The 17,161-nt window shown below is 39.4% G+C and overlaps 1 protein-coding gene across 1 annotated transcript; it reads right to left on the bottom strand.

Annotated features, from left to right (window-relative positions):
* Nucleotides 1-453: 453 nt before the first annotated feature.
* Nucleotides 454-16,873, bottom strand: TDRD1 (tudor domain containing 1; the record flags this gene model as incomplete). Its single annotated transcript, XM_084210170.1, is given in 25 exon segments — nucleotides 454-546; nucleotides 1,146-1,192; nucleotides 1,365-1,586; nucleotides 1,992-2,159; nucleotides 2,414-2,524; nucleotides 2,733-2,849; nucleotides 3,356-3,601; nucleotides 4,509-4,679; nucleotides 4,862-4,972; nucleotides 5,880-6,002; nucleotides 7,434-7,682; nucleotides 7,949-8,119; nucleotides 8,634-8,741; nucleotides 9,238-9,414; nucleotides 9,734-9,814; nucleotides 11,338-11,436; nucleotides 11,439-11,472; nucleotides 12,952-12,991; nucleotides 13,313-13,418; nucleotides 13,814-13,961; nucleotides 14,158-14,222; nucleotides 15,346-15,436; nucleotides 15,438-15,465; nucleotides 16,120-16,222; nucleotides 16,711-16,873. Coding segments are annotated over 25 exon segments (3,072 nt in total).
* Nucleotides 16,874-17,161: the final 288 nt, after the last annotated feature.

Genomic DNA, 17,161 nt, shown 5'->3' with positions numbered 1-17,161 from the left:
TTATGAAGAACAAATGGGGGTCTAACTTCAGACCAGAAATTAGGCGGAAAGATCAGTAATCAAAAGAAGATACAGTTTTTCAAGTAATATAAATGGTACCAAAGTTAAGAGAGCCTTACAATTGCAATCATTTCAAATGCAAGTCTGCAGAACAGACTCACAATGTAATGGCCATTCCATAAACTTCTGTGCATTTAACAAGAAAATACAAGCAAAATGTTCAGTAGCACATGGTAGCATAAAACAAGAACAGAACAGAAATTTTAGCTTGCAGCTTTGCAGTCCTCCAAGTTACATACTTGTGTCACAGTAACAATCAAGCATACAGATAAATGCAGGTGCTTTAACAGCACAGTTTCTACCCTCATTTTTTAAGCTGATGTTCTTGATCTTCTAAAAAAGGAACTGCAGCAACTTGGTGGACATAAAAATGAAATGGTGCATGTCAGAGACTTAGTGCTTCAACAGATTTTTCATATCAGTGAATCCATCTGGATTCCCAAACTTGTTTAAAAGGAAGAGCAGGACTTGTTTATGCTTTTCAAGCTGTGGAACAAGCAGAAAGAATTAGAAGTATACATTTCTGGGGTTTTTTAATTGCTGATTTCAGATTAGGGTAGATGCTAACATGACAAACTCAGCTAAATACCATATTCATTCCATAGAGAGATTTAGTTTCCTTTCTGTTGTAAAATCTTCTGGAGGGGGAAAAAGCCAACAGAACTGTAGCTGACTTCCCCTTGTCCATGTATGTGTCCCTCCTCCCTTTTTTCTTCCCTAAAGCAGCTACCTCAAATCAAATTGATTAAATACTCAAGATTGAGATCACCATCTTAAATTAGGTAACAGGGAAAAGTGCCACCCCTGAGACTTCAAAGACTTGGAAAATTAAGTAAGAGCTGTCTGTGGGGCAGAGTCCAGACTAATGAAGTCTGTGTGCTCTAAACACCATCCTCCCGCAGCTTCAGGGTGCCCTAATTATTACCATATATAAAAAAACCTGAGAACAAGTGTCAGGATACATATCACTAAACTTCCATGTTTCAGTAGCTGTTATTCCCCCTACTCCCATTTGCTTCCTACACAGGGTTTCTTTTGAATTCTGGAAACATAAAAAAGGAAGTATTGCTTGGAGTGAATCTTACTTGCACTTTTAATTCCTTGCAGCAGCAGTTGGTCTCACCTTCATTACCTACAAAAACCAAAGTGAATGAGTAAAATGCACACATACATTCTTTCCCTAATTTAAGAGGTGACAGGTGGCATTCTCCAAGATTTTTGGAAGGAAAAGTCATTTAGCCACCCCATGTGCTTACAAGTTCTTCAGAATAAGCAAACTGAAGTAATCAAGCCAAAGTATGTACCTTGATGCTCACTATGTGAGTTTTCAGTACTGCAGGATGTGACCAAACCCTCCTTTAGCAGTTTGTCAGCTACATTCAAATAACCATTGTCCAGGTGTTTCTGCACTGTTACTAAATTAACATTTCCATTAATCCCTTTCACTGTAATTGTGACATGTTGCTTCAATAACAGCTTTTTCAATGTGTCAAGTGCTAATGGAGACCACTCAGCTTTCTCTATTCCTGTGAAAAAAGGAAAATCAAGTCTGTTATATAAGTAATTCCTTTAAGCTGTAACTTGAATCATACATACAATGCTTTGGAAGATATGATGCTAAAGTTTCCTAATATAAATAGCTTAAATCTAGAGATAATGAACTAAATCCATGTTTTCTAAACCAGCTTTTACCATGCTTACCAATATAGTATTTCAGGAAGATCATCATGCTGTTTACCAGCAGTAAAGAATGAACACTACTACCAGAACAGGTAAAAAATTAAAATGTTCAAGAAAACCAGTCAGGGGTTTTTGGGGTGGTGGTTTTTTTTTTTTTTGTTTGGTTTTTTTTTTTTTTTTTTTTTTTGGTTGTTGTTGTTGTTGTTGTTTTGTTTTTTTTTTTTTTCCTTATTTTGGGGTGGTTTCCTTACCTGCAAGTGAACATGTAATGGTCTGAAAAGGCACCTTTAAATAGGAATCGGTGATTGGCAGCACCTTTGAAAGGGGTAAAGTTTCTGTGTTGCCATAGTCTCCATACAGAACTTTCACTGCAGACTGGGAAGCTTCCAGAACAACAGCTCTGTACCAATTGCCATTACCTGAAAAGATTGGAACAAGAAGGGTCACGTGAGAAGAATCATCTTATAAATACAGTTTATCCTGAGAACAAGACACTGTAAAGTTTTTAAAGAATTTTTAAATACTGTGGTGGATATATAAAAGGCCAATTGACTAGAAGCACAATTAAGAGAACCACAAGCACTTACAAGTTGGTGTTTTTCCTTTGTTTAAAGCAAAAATGAAAGCTGTTTTATACTGGCCAAGGAAATGGAAGGACAAATGATTGTCTCACCTGAAAACTGAGCACAACAGGCTTCACCCAGTTTTGGTTGGAAGGGCTGCTTGTTGCAAGATCTACAATAGTCTTCCAGTGAAATCAGCTCCTTAAGGAGCTTCCTTTGACCTACAGGAAAAAAGCCACATTCACTAACCACATCTGGTACAATGAAGAGCATACTGAAGCCCCCTGCTCCCACTTTTGTCATTTTTATATTTTCCTACTGCCCAAGATACATTTCTACACGGTTCAGTTCACTACACATTCATTTTATTAACTAGCTTGCAACAGTGACTTCTTACTGGCATTAGGAACAATGAACACTTTTTCTTACCTTTATTTGGAAATGGTACAGCATAGAACAAGTCTGGGCTTACAACTTCAGTTACACAGACAGACATGGTTTCATCTACAGCCAATTCAATTGACTTCCAGTGCCCAAGTGAGGCTGCTAATAGAAATTGTAAGAAAATGCAGTGTTATCTGTCCTCCAAACATATATATATTTTAAGGAACCATTATTTTATTTGATATTTATAATAATTTTTTGAATTTCAGACACGACTACATGCCTTCCCTCCAAGAAGAAAAATCTAAATCAAGATAATGATGCTTACTTTACTGTTCATAAACTGTTGGCATATAAAAGTAGCTTAAGTAAAAAACAGCTCAGAAAAAATAATACCTTGAAAAGCAAACATGAGAAAAGTTTCAGTCATAGAAAAACTTCTGATTCCTACTCAAACAACATTCATTTAAGACAAGTACAGTGATTTTTAACTTTCTCTTTTTGTCTGTAATGCCACCTGCAGGGCAGCTGGTGTTCAACTGTAAGAACTGACAATATACCCAAAACCCTGCATTGATATTAATTGTAGTTAAACAAGAAAATAACAGTTAAACGCTGGAATACTGAAAATTCTTGTTAAATCTAAAAGTCAACATTCCTTTAATTACCTTTGTGGTCAAGAGATGTGTTTGGAAAGTCATTTTTATCTTGTAGAACTTCCTTTACAACCAGTTTTTCTGAAGTTAGTATCTCATTGATAACTGTTGGGCAATCTGTGGAATTATCAGTAAGCACTACACCTGCCCCATCTTCAGAAAGGGCAGTTATTGTGGCTTGAAGCTCTAAGCCTGAAGTGTACACATGAAATCTTCTTGTAGCTTCTGGATTCCATTTGCTATTTCCAGGCTTTATACCTGGGAAGTAAGAAACTGTTAAAATATCTCCATTCACTAATACTGACTTTCCTCAACATTATAATTTTCTTTAAAAAATACTTAAAATATTTCTTTAGAGCATACCCTGAAATATCACGGCTACTTTTACTACGCTAGGGCAACACATTGTCCTTCACCCTGTTAACTGCTCTCGCTCTCCCTCCTTTTTTCTAAATGCCCATATTTTCTCAGGACTCCCAAGTTTCATCTTTTATATTTTATGATTCAACTAAGTAAACCCTATGCCTGAGCACAAACAACAATATTAAAACTGGTTTTGGATCAGTGTAATCAGGCCTTTTTATCAAAGGAGCAGACAAAACCTAAGTGTTTTAAAGGTGGGTGGGCAGGGGAACTGCACAAGACACTTGAACAAAGTGAGGTTTTGAGCTTTTTCCTGTTTCCACATTTTTCATTTTTAAACCAAGCAGACTACACCAGAAAGAAAGAGAAGTTCTGCAGAATTCCTGTGGAAAAGGAATTTGCAGAACATTAAGAAACAGCAGTACAGTGCCAAACTCTTCAGGAGTCAAATGAAAGAGAACTGAAAGGCCAACTTGCTTTACTTAAACAGATTAGCTCCACTGCCCGCAAAAGCTTTGAGAAATAAAGTTGCACAAAAGCACCTTTACTCCTAGGAAGGCAACAACCAAAAACCAGTAAGCATTACAGATAAAGCAGAACTAAACCAGCTCCCTTTTGACCAGTAAAGCAGTAAGCAAAGTCCATGCAGATCACTCCAGAGAACTGGCAGGAGTGCAGAGAAGAGAAAGCAAACAAACCCAAAAGAACAGAGTTCTGCACAGTATTCCCTGTCATCACCTCCTTCCCCCAAAGCAGCAAGTCTCTAAATGCAAGAGCACTTGTATGAGAAAAGAAGATTCACCTGAGAGCCAGCATTTAATTGCTTGAAATGGAAGTTTTAGGAAAGAGGGCGAGATCTGTCGGATATTATCCCGTGGTACATCCTCAGTGTTCCCATAGTCCACAAAGCTCACTCGAACACTCCCATCTAAAGTGACACTTTGCACCACAGCACGGTACCAGTTACCATCCTCTAATTTTAAAGAAGATTAAAAAAAAAATTAATAATTACTTCACACATTTGCTAAGTCTACCAGCTTTCACTTGTTAGTAAATAAATATGATTCTTTGCTGTCCTCTACTAATGTGAACTATCAGCTGATTTTTCATGTTCACCCTATTAAAAAAAAAAAACTGTTTTAGTCTGTTACTTGCCAGAGTAAAAAGCACAGCAAGGGTCTCCATTCTCAGGCTCAAAAACATCTGGTGGTGTTTTCTGACAGTATTCAGACAATGATTTGTTAAGTGAGTTTAGAGCAAGTAACTCTGAAAATTAGAAAAAAAAACCGAAGGTGAGATCAATGAAATGAGCAGACTTGAACTTTATCAATGCTGTTCACTCTATAGTTTACTTGTAAACCTTCAAATGTACTCCCTGACTACATAAGTCAAGGAACAAACAACCCACCACTTTTAAGAGCTGCCCCATATTTTTTGTTTGAATGCCTTTAGCTCCCTCTTCAGCCACTGAATTTTGTCACACTCTTTTTCTAGCATTTACAATGCCAATGGCTATCAGAAGTCTTTATACTGACTTCTGGTAGAGAAACAAGATTACTTTTTAATTAATCCAACAGGAAGTCACATCCCAATAGCTGCATTTTCTCTTTTTTGTGTTACACTTATTACATCTCCTGAAGTTTTTATAAATTATGAGAGCGTACTAGAAGAGAGCTCCAGCAAATACTGTCTTTGGCACAGGGAACATATCTCTTATTTGCTTTTATTAACAGAATCACTAAATCATGAAGGGTGGAGAAGACCCTTCAAGATCATTTAGTCCAACCATCAACCCAGCACCACCATAGTCACCTCTAAGTACTACATCCAGATGCTTCTTGCACTCTTCCAGAGACAATGACTCTACACCTTCCTGAACAACTTATTGCAATGCCTGGCCACTCGTCCAGTGGGAAAAAAATTAAGATAACTTTTGGCTAGGATATCCTTTGGTAACTCTTTCCCTTTCCTCCTCTGCTTATCTTCACCATTTTCAGATTTCAGTACCATGACCCAATTTCTTGGTCACTCCACTTGTATTCTTAGATAAAAACCTCAGAGGTAAGTCTTTGTGCTGTAAGCTTATTTGACACAGTAGTTCATTAGAACTATAATAAATGACAAACCAAGAAGCAAAGAAACTATCAGAAAGAATTAAGCTGAATAAACTTACCATGGCTGTTTGAAATCTGACAGTAGAATTCTCCAGGATTGTACACTGTACATACTATGACACTGAGTGTTTGGTTAAGAGTTAATTTAATCCACTTGCACATTCTTTTGTTCGTTGTGTCCTCTAGAGAGGACAGAAAAAAGCACAGAATGAAAAGAAATTAAAGTAACTTTTACACAAAAAAAAAAAAAATCCTGAATGCTCATTCACATCCTTGAATATCTTGTTATAAACTGTCCAACAGCCTAATTACCAGTGAGAGCCTCTTTGCAGAGTAAAAAATCATAAAGGGTGTAAGACAAATATGCCAGTTCTTTAATGTAATTCTTCATTATCAAAAAGAGAAGCCATAGATAGCAGGGAAGAGTAATTACACAAAGAGGTAAAGGCTAGCTGGCAACAGCCTGGGCAAGAGGGTCACTGCGGAATTTTGGATCCTAGAAACAGTGTAGGGAGCATAAAAGAGGGAAACATCTGTCACCAACACTACTGGAAACAATCTAAGGAGGAAGAGCAAAAAAGATTACCAGAAAGACGGTGGCAGAAATTTGCACTGAATATTATACTCAGGTACCTGAAAGAAACTTTTTATTTAACACAAGTTGTAGAATACATCATGAGAACACTAAATCATGGCACTGGAGAACACATTCTCTTTAAAACCTGCATTCAACAGCTCTGGCTCAGTGATGGAAATGACAAAAAGGTGAGAGGCAACCAATAAAACAAGGAAGTACAAAACAGGCCCTTGATGAGGGCCACAGATAAAAATGTGTTTAGATACAGCCAGGAAAGTACTGTTTATTCTATTTTTTTTGTAAGATTCCTCACTCTTCTGAACAAAGACAAGGAATAATTGCGTCCTGGCCACAAGGCCTCGAGTGAGAAAGATCAAAATCATTTGAACATAGACTTGACAGAAAGTTTTCAGTACCAATGGATCAGAAGAGAATACATACACTTGCCAGACATAGGATGGAAAGAAAAGGAACTTAGCATGCTTCATAAGAGAGAAGCCAGGAATCTTCCCCAAGATTTCAAAGAAATTTAATGTAACTTTAATGTAATGTAGCAGAGATCTCTTGGATTGAAGCTTTGGTCACTAAATTCAAACAAAGCAATTTAAGCATAGATTTGAAGCTTTATAAGCTACTACAGTCAAATATTCAAGGACTAAGTATGTGGGTTTATGTGTAAAATATAGGACAATGAAGATGACAGTAGAGCAAACATTATTTGCACTGATGGACAAGGACGTAGGAATAAGTAGGTAATAACTAGCCATAGCATATTTCAACTGCAAACTAATACTTCCAACAAGAGTAAGTACCAACTTCCAAAAGCAGGCAATAACAACTTTGTTAAGCGTGCACACCTGGACACACACACAGACACACAATTCTTTACAGTTAAGTTGCCATGGATAAACTTTGGCCTTGTGAAGGCTAGACTTGATGAGCCAATCTGAAAAGCTCTAAGAGATAAGAGCTTGCATTCTCTGTACCCACTCTAGCAGGAGGTAATGCCAGGGCAGCAAGATGTGTTCATACTCACCCTTGGCTTGCTCAACATCACTCCCTCTGGCTGCTGCTAAGGCCATGCTCAGTTCCTCAGCTGCAAAGCCCTCCTCGATGAGAAGGCTCGATACATTTATTACTGGAGTACCTGAGGCATCTGTAAGCTCCACCACGGATTTAGAACTCTCTTTATCCACTACTTTTACTGTCAACACTTTGTCTTTCACCAGTTTTTTCATGTAAGAAACACCTTCTGAGGTCCATGCTCCTAATGGTGGCTTTACACCTAAAAAGTCACATAGTATGGAAAGGTTCTGAGGTCAGTTCAACTCTCACCAATGTGTGAACAGGTACAACAACTGCAAGTACATTCTGAAATATTTGTCACATTTTGTAGATATGCCATGACAGTTAAGAATTCTGGAAATAATGCCTAGCAGTACCTCCATCCTTTCCCATGTTTCAGAGTGAGATGCTACAGGTGTGGTGGTTATGTAATACCACTTGTTCTCCCCCTATCTAGTTTGAAACTGCTAATCATTTACTTCATACCTGCCAGGCTACATCTTATGGCTTGAGCTGGCAAGTCCATTAAGCTTGGAATTATAGGACGAAGTCTGGTCAGTGGAAGAGAGTCAGAATTACCATAATCCATATAGTCTACCAAAACAGTGTCTTCAGAAGCATAAGCTGTAACAGCAGCACGATACCAAAGGTTGTCTTCTAGAAAGGAAGATACAGATGTTTTGTCTGAGAAGAGAATGAATTTTTTTTTTGCCAGACCAATATAAAAATACATCGATCTCAGTACAGCTCAGGACTACCAAGTGTTGGCTAAAGTAGCATTTTGAGAAGCAGTCTATCAGAGCAGCATCATTCCAAATAATCCCATTTCAACTGTGCTTCTTTTGGGGACTGAAATTTCAAATATATACTTATTTCCACCCCTGAGGAAATAGTACTTAGCAACATAAAAAAACCCCAAACTTTCCATCATCTCCTAATAAACTACTCTAAATAATCTCAATCCAATGTTAAGAGTTTGGTCAATAAAGGGACATTTTAAAATTGGCATTTTACAGATAACAATTTTTCAAATCACTACCTAGCATTACCCACAGCTAAAAATCAGAGATAAATCAACTCTACATAAAACATTTCTAAACAAAATTACAAAATGTATCTTTTTGGTAATAAATTTAAGTAACATAACTTAGTATTTTCACTCAATTTTTACCTGTGAACTGGGCACAGCACACATTGCCAGCAGCAGGATGGAAAGATGGATTAATGGGAATTTTGCCACAGTATTCATTAAGAGATGCTTCAAGCTCAGCAAGTTGACCTGATGTTAAAATACATAGGTTTTGGAACACAGCCTGTCTTGCAATTATTACAAAACAATTAAGCTCAAAGCCTGGAAGAACATCTTGTAGCATAATGGACATTATTTCAAATGTTTAACAGTGATCAGACCAGGGCTCTTCAATCATTAACATCCAAGAGAGTCCTCATGTGTGTCTGAGGAATCACAGCAGCAGTGAACAGACAGGAAAACCAGTGATGGATTTTTTCAGCAAAGGGACAAAGCTGAAGCCAGTACATATTAAAAACAAGCTAGTGGAGGCATGCCAAGAAGAAACCAAGGAAGACAGCTCTTCCAGCAACAGGCAGATGAGGTAGGCCACTTCTTCCCAAAGAACACACTTTGCTACTGATTACTCAGAATTAAAAGGCTGCACATGGACACAGAAGAAAATTCACCTTCCTCCAGCCACTCCCTACCAAAAACAAAATGCCATACCAGGCATTCCACATCCGACTTCCAACCCATCACTTACGAGCACTTTGCATCCGCTGACAAAAAAAGATGTCTGGACTTTGAATGTGAGAAACTACACCAGAAAATTCATCTCCAATACTCAAAGAGACAAACTTGGTAATTGAATTAACACAGTGAGAAGAGTCTTCATCCTCAGGTATTTTTTTTTCACCTCCCTTTGAATGATTTTCTGATACTGCACATAAAAAAGAAAAAAGGTTGCCAATCAAAAGCTAGCTGAATTTGAAAATATAAACACACTGAAATAGTTTATTATTTTTATTGATGCTTTGGACTTGGAGGGCTCCTGTCATATTATGAAATTCATGTTCACATAATAATCACTACACAAATGTTTTATACTATTAAAATGTCTATGAGCTAATGCCAACAGTGATCTGAAGCTCCATTAGCCAACATTTTTAACTTTGAGGTGATGCTAATGAGCAGCTAGAATATCATGCAGCACAGGAGGATCTAAATTTCCCAAAGTTTAGTTTGGTTTGCTTGCTTACCTCTTGGAGAGTCCACTTTGGCATCACTTCCTGAAGTTAAATAAGACTTCATTTCTAAGGGAACTTTATTTACGCAGTCTTCTAAAATACAGATCAAGAATAAATGATTTATCACACAAGATAGCCATCAGCTAGTTTCACTTCAGAAACATCCTCTGAGCCAGATCTATATTCCTATCACAAGGTGAGCATACTCTACTTAATTGCTCAGCACTTAATGCTTAAAATGCAAAACAAAGGTAATTTCAGAGTAGCTCAGCTACTTGAGTTCTCGGAGCACATTCAGAGCTCCAAGACTGTCTAACTTCATAAAATGAGCAAAGCAGTAACAATCAACATTTACTTGCAGCCACTAAAGACTGTGAGCTGAAAAACTGATTACTGCTTTTTAGACACAAGGATTCATAACTTACCTCATTATTTACAACACTGAGTATGTAATGATTTAGTCAAGATGTCTTTGTAAATCTTGGTTTCTCAGCTGTTACATACTCCATTTCTGATGCATGAAGCAGCATTCCAAACTTTCAATACCATTATTTTCAAATTAAAACCTCAATACAGTTGTTTCAGTTGCTTATAAAGTCTGGAATGAATGCATGGAACACTTCAAGAATGCAGTGACATTTATGTGATCTTCTCTCCCAAAGGTTGGCAGGTCACACATGACTTCACCACTAGTGTGCTGTGAAGCAACCAAATGTGAAATATGCCCAGTACAATCCTTAATCAGTTGAATTTACAGGGGACTAAAGTGAACCATCCTTTGACAGACTGCACAGTATTACATGGAGATAAGCTTCCTGCACATGAGCAAGTTTAGCAAGCTAGGAACATCAACCACCACATCCCTGAATGTTTCTGTGGGCTGCAGATCAATTAAATGAATATGGTCTTGGCACTACATCATTCCTGTCTGCAGACAGAGGAAAATCTAAACAGTAATCTTCCACATGACAAAAGGTACACCTTGCATGTATTGATCTGCTTTGACAATCAAACCCAGCTCAACTGAAAATCTGAAGTCTGACTCCTCAAAGGTCTTGTGCTTGGCTTGTCTCTCACTGAAGCTTGCTAAGTTAGAAATATAAACACGCTTATAGAGTTCTCCAACTGGACACAGCAATATCCAATGATTGTTCTGACTTTGGAATACCTAGTGAGCATGTATGAAATATAATGAAAGCTGGTAAAATCCTATGTGGAACTAGAAATTGACACTGTAATTTTTAAAGAGTTAAAAATGCATGAGAAAGAAATAAAATAGTACCAAATTTTCATGCATCTGTTAAAACACAAAAATAAACAAGATGATCCAGAACACACTGAAGTTAGTACAATTCTATTGGAAAAGTAACCTTACTAAAATTTAAGGTTATTAATCTTAGCAAGGTATTTCAGGCACTGACAAGTTATGGAAAGGCGAAAAAGTAGAATTGAAAAAAAAAAGAAGTCAAGGGAGAGGTTGGGAAAGTGACAAGAGGGAGGATGGCAAAAGAAAAAAAAAAAAAAAAGGTGTTCTCTTTTACAGGTGTTAGGGACGGGTGTGAACATAAAAGCCTTAATTATGGTGAGTTACTTTACCCACACAATCAAGCACTCACCAGAATCTGGAAGTACAACATCTACAGCAAAACTCAACCTCACTTCCTCCTGCAATATATCAACACCAGTTAATGAACAGTGCTTTCCTAAGAGCTGAGAAAAAAAGCTGGCAATGCCTCCATTCCATCCTTTTTCTTTTGGATCATAATGGGCAAAGAAACACTTAATGGCTTGGAAATAATGTAATTAGAACAAGAAGGGATAGCAGATTATTTTTTCCCATCTAAGTGACTAAATAATAAAGGCCTTCAAAAATATCACCTTACATATTAAAGCTGCTGCTGGGGCTTGAAGTGCTATCAATTCAACTAACTTCTGCACTCTCTTCCAAAGAATTCAGAAATTAAGGTAAAAATAAAGAATCCCAAGAAGAACCCTATTTAAAACAGGTACATATTATGTTTAATATGAAGCTTGTAGAAACAAAGTTCAACAAACACTGCAGAGACATGCTGAACATCAATGAAGAACAAGTGCTGAAGGCTCACACATTCACCTCCTCACCTGTTTTACAGGACAACTCAGCTAAAATTCCCACTTATGATGCTCTCATAAATAAGAAGAATCAAATTCCACCAGCTTTCTCATAACCTTAACACCTCAGAGTAGATTAGAACTCCTGCTTCATCTGCTGGCATCCATTTTTTAAAAGTCTAATAATTTAATGTAACCCACTTTAATACCCTTCAACATGCAATCTCTTACTTCTGCAGAACTTATGAGAGCTTCAAAAGGTGAACAAGATAACAAAACCTCTTCCATACTTTGAAAATGAAGTGACTGCAAATGTTTTATTCATACTGTACAACCACTGGGTATAAAGGGCCCTCACCATCAGTTGATCAGTTTCATTAGATCCCAGTCACAAGTACACACACAACAGGAACTGACAGGATGAGATAACAGAAGTCTCATGACATGAAGCCTCCTTTCTACATTCCTTCAAAAAGTTAAACAGATGAATAAGCTACTTCAAAGAAGCACATGACAAAGCAAGAGGCTAGCTGGAGGTATGCCAACTTATTCACCTTCATAAATGTGATCCCAAGAAACCACAAAGACAGAAAAATCAACTCCTGCAGAAGAGTTCATAGAGTGGAAGAAATGTTTGGCTCAAAGTAAGATCAAGAGAGGCTTCAACACATTACAGAGGAGAACTGTGTCATCTTTAGCTCCTTCTACAGCAAAGAAACAACAGCTTATCTGCATCTGTTACTGTATACTACATTCAATGTGTTTTACTAATAAATTTCCAAGGCTCTAAGAGTCAGCTAATGATTTTTTCACAGAAACAAGACACCAGAATTTTTCTGAATTGGACACACTGCATCTGTTTCCTTCCCACACTATTTCTCTAGCAACATCATACATGTCTTAGTTTTTAACTTTTTTCACTGAAGTTTTTTTCAAATAAAAGCAGAGTTGTCTGACAGTGCTTCTAAGAGCTCTAGAAGTAACAATTTTCTGAATGCTTCTCCCAGTAGCTTTTCATTTGAAGCACTGATCTTTCCAAAAGGAGCAACTTGCTCCTTTCCTGTACAGGTTAAATGAAGCACACTGCCACTCACTCACAGCAGATCCAGTCAAGACATAGTCAAAATTGTCTGACATACCTTAAGATAAACTCCAGTCTTGGTTTTGCTATGACTTAAACTGTAATCAAAGAAAAATATGTCAGTTTGAAGAACTGATAAGACTGATAAGCAGCATTAATAATAGAATCTACCTGCAAATAGATAAAAAGCTGTGTTCATAGTATGTGATTCTTGCCAACCCTTATTCCTCATCCACTAAAATGCAGAATTACAAATATGGTAATATGTAATAATGACAGGCAGAAGATAATGCAGTACTAGCTTAAGAATAAGAAACATATTTTACTGTAATAGTGCCTTCCCATGGTCACTTATGTTGTAGTGGGAGGGACATTGTTTTTCTGGGTAGATTATTTGGCAGAACTTTAAACAAACTTACTTCTGTTTAAGGGGATCACAAACTACTCTATGTGCTGGCCAGTCTTTTTTCTGACAATCTGCAGAGCAATAGTATGTTTGCAGACACTGTGAGCATCTGAGCTTTCCTAAAACAAACCAAAAAAAAAAGACAAGAGAAGTCTGAGCAAAACATGTATTGGAAGGAAAAACAACTGTTTAAATAACTGCTTTACAAAACAGCTCCCCTGCAATTCTAAGCACACACAAATAGGTATTTGTATTAACAAACAGCTACCAGACATCACTGCTCGAATGTCCAAAACTCCTTCTACATTTAAGGGAAAAAAACCCACCACTTTTGATAAAGAAATGCTCTCTTCTGTTTGTCAGTTCTGTTACTCCAACTATATTCTGAATAGAATATACTTGTGTCTGAGAGTTAAAAATATTCATCCATTTAAAGACATTTCTGAGCAAACCTGGTCTGGTTTCACTGAGAGATGTACTGTATGTCACAGACTACAGGACAGCAGGCACTTACCAAACAGACCACAACGATGGCAAGTGCCCCCTTTAGGGGGTGGTACTAACAAACTCAAGAAACTCTTATCATAGCAAATAGAAAAAGCACTCTTAGAGGAACATTGCAATTTCTTTGGCTTCCCATTAATCCAATTAGAATGTGACACCTGTGGAAGAAAAACCTGAAGTCATTCTTACTGGAAAAAACCTGCCCATTAGGGTAGAAATATTCTAATATATAAAAACATGGCAACAAAAGGAGACAAAACTTTTAAGTTCTAGAAATAGAAATACATGCTGATAATTCCTGCTACCTAGAAATGCTCAGAATACTTGGGGCAACTATAAAGTGAAATAACTCACAGTATTTTCTTTATCAGCTGCAGCTATGCAGTTCTCTCTACCAGTTTTGTCTTCCATAGAACTTCCTAGAAGCAGAAGTATTTGCAAAGGGATCTGATTAACAACACCAACACAAGCCTATGTTATGGAATATTTGCAGGAAGAAACAAGGCTCTTGGGTACTCCTACTATTCTGCCAGCCCGTTTGAACAAATGGAGATGCTCAGACCATGACACACTCTGGAAGTCACTTGTTTTCATTCTGATACCACATTTACTCAATCATGCAATCAGTGGTATTATTAAAACAACACTTTCACCTTCTGTGCTTATCACTCAATACTGAGAAACAAAACACTCTGAAACAAGAGACTCTGACTTTCCAGTGAGTGCCTTGTAAACCTTGTGGTCTTTCCTGCGAGTTTTTCTTTACCAAACAACTCTTAGAAAACATTCAACTAAGCCTGCATATCAATATAGCAGGAACTCTGTTTTTATAAGAGAGGGGCAACTCATCCACCTACAAAGAACTTGTTTCTGTGCTAGGCTACATAAGCCACTCAGATCTCGTTCCAGTCTGGCAGGCCTGTCCAAGGTCTCCACTGAGACGGCCTTTTTTCCCACCTGGAAGCAAGTAAACCTTGTAAACTCTGCTTGAACTATAACTCTTGCCTAACACGAAATCAAATTTCATGAACTCTCCAGACCCAAGATGTTTGCACATAAAGCTAGTTCAGATCTCCCAAAATGAAGCCTTTCCCTCTCCCCAGCTTGGAGTAAGAGAACATGGATCAGACAGTACCAAGGTACTTAAGAGGCAAGAAGCATTGCTGAAGGAACTCCAACTCCCATGTATCAGTCCAAATTCCCTAACACTTCAATTATCCTGGTGGGTTTTTTAGATTCTGAGGCATTTCAGCAGGCACAAGTTTGGATAATTAGGATTACATTCACAAGCCATACTCATACTGACGATGTGTATCAATAATAAAGCATATCCACAATCACAGAAGAATAAAGTCAAGATACCTCTGTCAAGCTTAGGACAAAATCTCTCTTACTGCACTTCTGCCTTTGTTAAAACTTTCTGTACTGTTTCTACATTTGTCAAAAATACCCTGTATTGTTTGCTTACAAAATATGGGATCCTGTTAAATATTTCAGAAATTCAGCCTCAAAACTAAAAGCTATTCAACAGTAAGTTTGTACCTGTGACCCTGTTGCTTAAATCTGCATCTGTAACTTCGTTATGATGAAGATTAAGTAGTTCTGCCATCATGTAAAGGTTGACATTAAGAGTTTGACCAAAGGTGGCTGTGGGCCAGGTAACTGCAAAAGTACAGATTTAAAGATTAATTCAGGCAGGCACACAAATGAAAGTATTTTTGGGTCATATTCTGAAGATATATTTAAGCATTCATTTTGGAAGGCTAATTCCCTACCATCTATTTCTTTTGTTTGCACAGCAAAACTTTCTGCGCTAAAGAACTCAACAATGAATACTGCAGATTAAATGATGAAAATTCCTTTAGAAGAGGAACACACTGACAAATAGGAGCAGCCATCAACACCTGCACGTGAAGCTCACTATGTCTCTGGAAGAGACCTCGCTGTACTTTTGTTAAAAAAGTTTGTAGTAATAAAAAGCACAGGCTGCACTCCTGGGTTCCTCATGCCCGAAGGGGAACCACTGCCCCAAGAGCGGCGGCCTGAGAGGAAGCAAAGCCCTGGGCTCTGCGGAAATGCATTTTCAGCACCTGCTTTCCGAATGCTAAGATGCAATATAATTGTTTTAAATGAAAAGTATAGTCAAAAACAAACTAAAATGAAACCTGTGAATAGAGCAGTCTTCTAAGTGACACTGCAAACCAACTCCACCAGAAAAGTGCTTTCAACAACAGCAATTAAAGAGGTATTATTAAAATTAACTGATTCTGAAGTGATTTTCAAGTGATTAAAATTAAGTGATTTTAAGTAACTCAGAATAAAATCAGACAGCCTCGTCCCAGGGCCTGCACCCAAGCCCGAAGCCAAGCCCCGCCACCTCGGCCCTCTCTCCCCTCAGCAAAGCGCTCACCCCCGGCTCCTTTCCCGGGGGAAAGCGAAGCTCTCACCCCCTGCCCCTCTCTCCCCCCAGAGCAGCGCTCACCCCGGGCCGCCCCTGCCCCTCACAACAGAGCTCACCCCGGGCCGCCCCTGCCCCTCAGAGCAGCGCTCACTCCAGGCCGCCCCTAGCCTCTTGTCGACCCCCACAGCAGCGCTCACCCCGGGCCGCCCCTGCCCCTCTCTCCCCCCTCAGAGCAGCGCTCATCCCGGGCCGCCCCGGCTCCTCTCTCCCCTCTCCGAGCAGCGCTCACCCCGGGCCGCCCCTGCCCCTATCGCCCCTCCGAGCAGCGCTCACCCCGGGCCGCTCCTTCCCCGCTCTCTCGCCCCCCACAGCAGCGATCATCCCGGGCCGCCCCTGCCCCTCTCTCCCCTCTCCGAGCAGCGCTCACCCCGGGCCGCCCCTGCCCCTATCGCCCCTCCGAGCAGCGCTCACCCCGGGCCGCCGCCCCGTCGTCGGCGCTGCCCCACGCGGGAAGCAGGGCCGGGCGCTCACTCGAAGGCCGTCGGCGGGAAGAGGAGAAGCAGCGGCCCCCGCAGGCCAGCGACGTCTCCAGGCGCTCCCGGCGGCTCCGTGCCGCTCATTCCGCCCCGCCCAGGCGGGAGCCCGGTGCACAGGCGCGGAGCGGGGCATGTGCTGCTGCCCGGCCGCTCGCAGCCCGCGGTGCGGCCATCACGGCCGCAGGAACCTTCCACTAGTCCGGGTTATCCCAAGCCCCAGTCAACCTGGCCTTGAGTGCTTCTAGGGATGGGGCGTGGGGCATCCACACCTTCTCTAGGAAACCTTGTGTCAGGGCCTCACTACCCGCACAGCAAAGGATTTCTTCCCAATATCTAAACCCACCCTCTCTTAGTTTGAAGCCATTCCCCAAGTCGGATCACTACATGCCCTTGTAAAACTTACCTCTTCAGCTCTCTTGTA

The sequence above is a fragment of the Fringilla coelebs genome (assembly GCF_963513975.1).
Source record: "Fringilla coelebs genome assembly, chromosome: 8".
In the NCBI taxonomy this organism is placed as follows: domain Eukaryota; kingdom Metazoa; phylum Chordata; class Aves; order Passeriformes; family Fringillidae; genus Fringilla; species Fringilla coelebs.
This window is presented reverse-complemented; position numbering and strand designations above follow the sequence as displayed.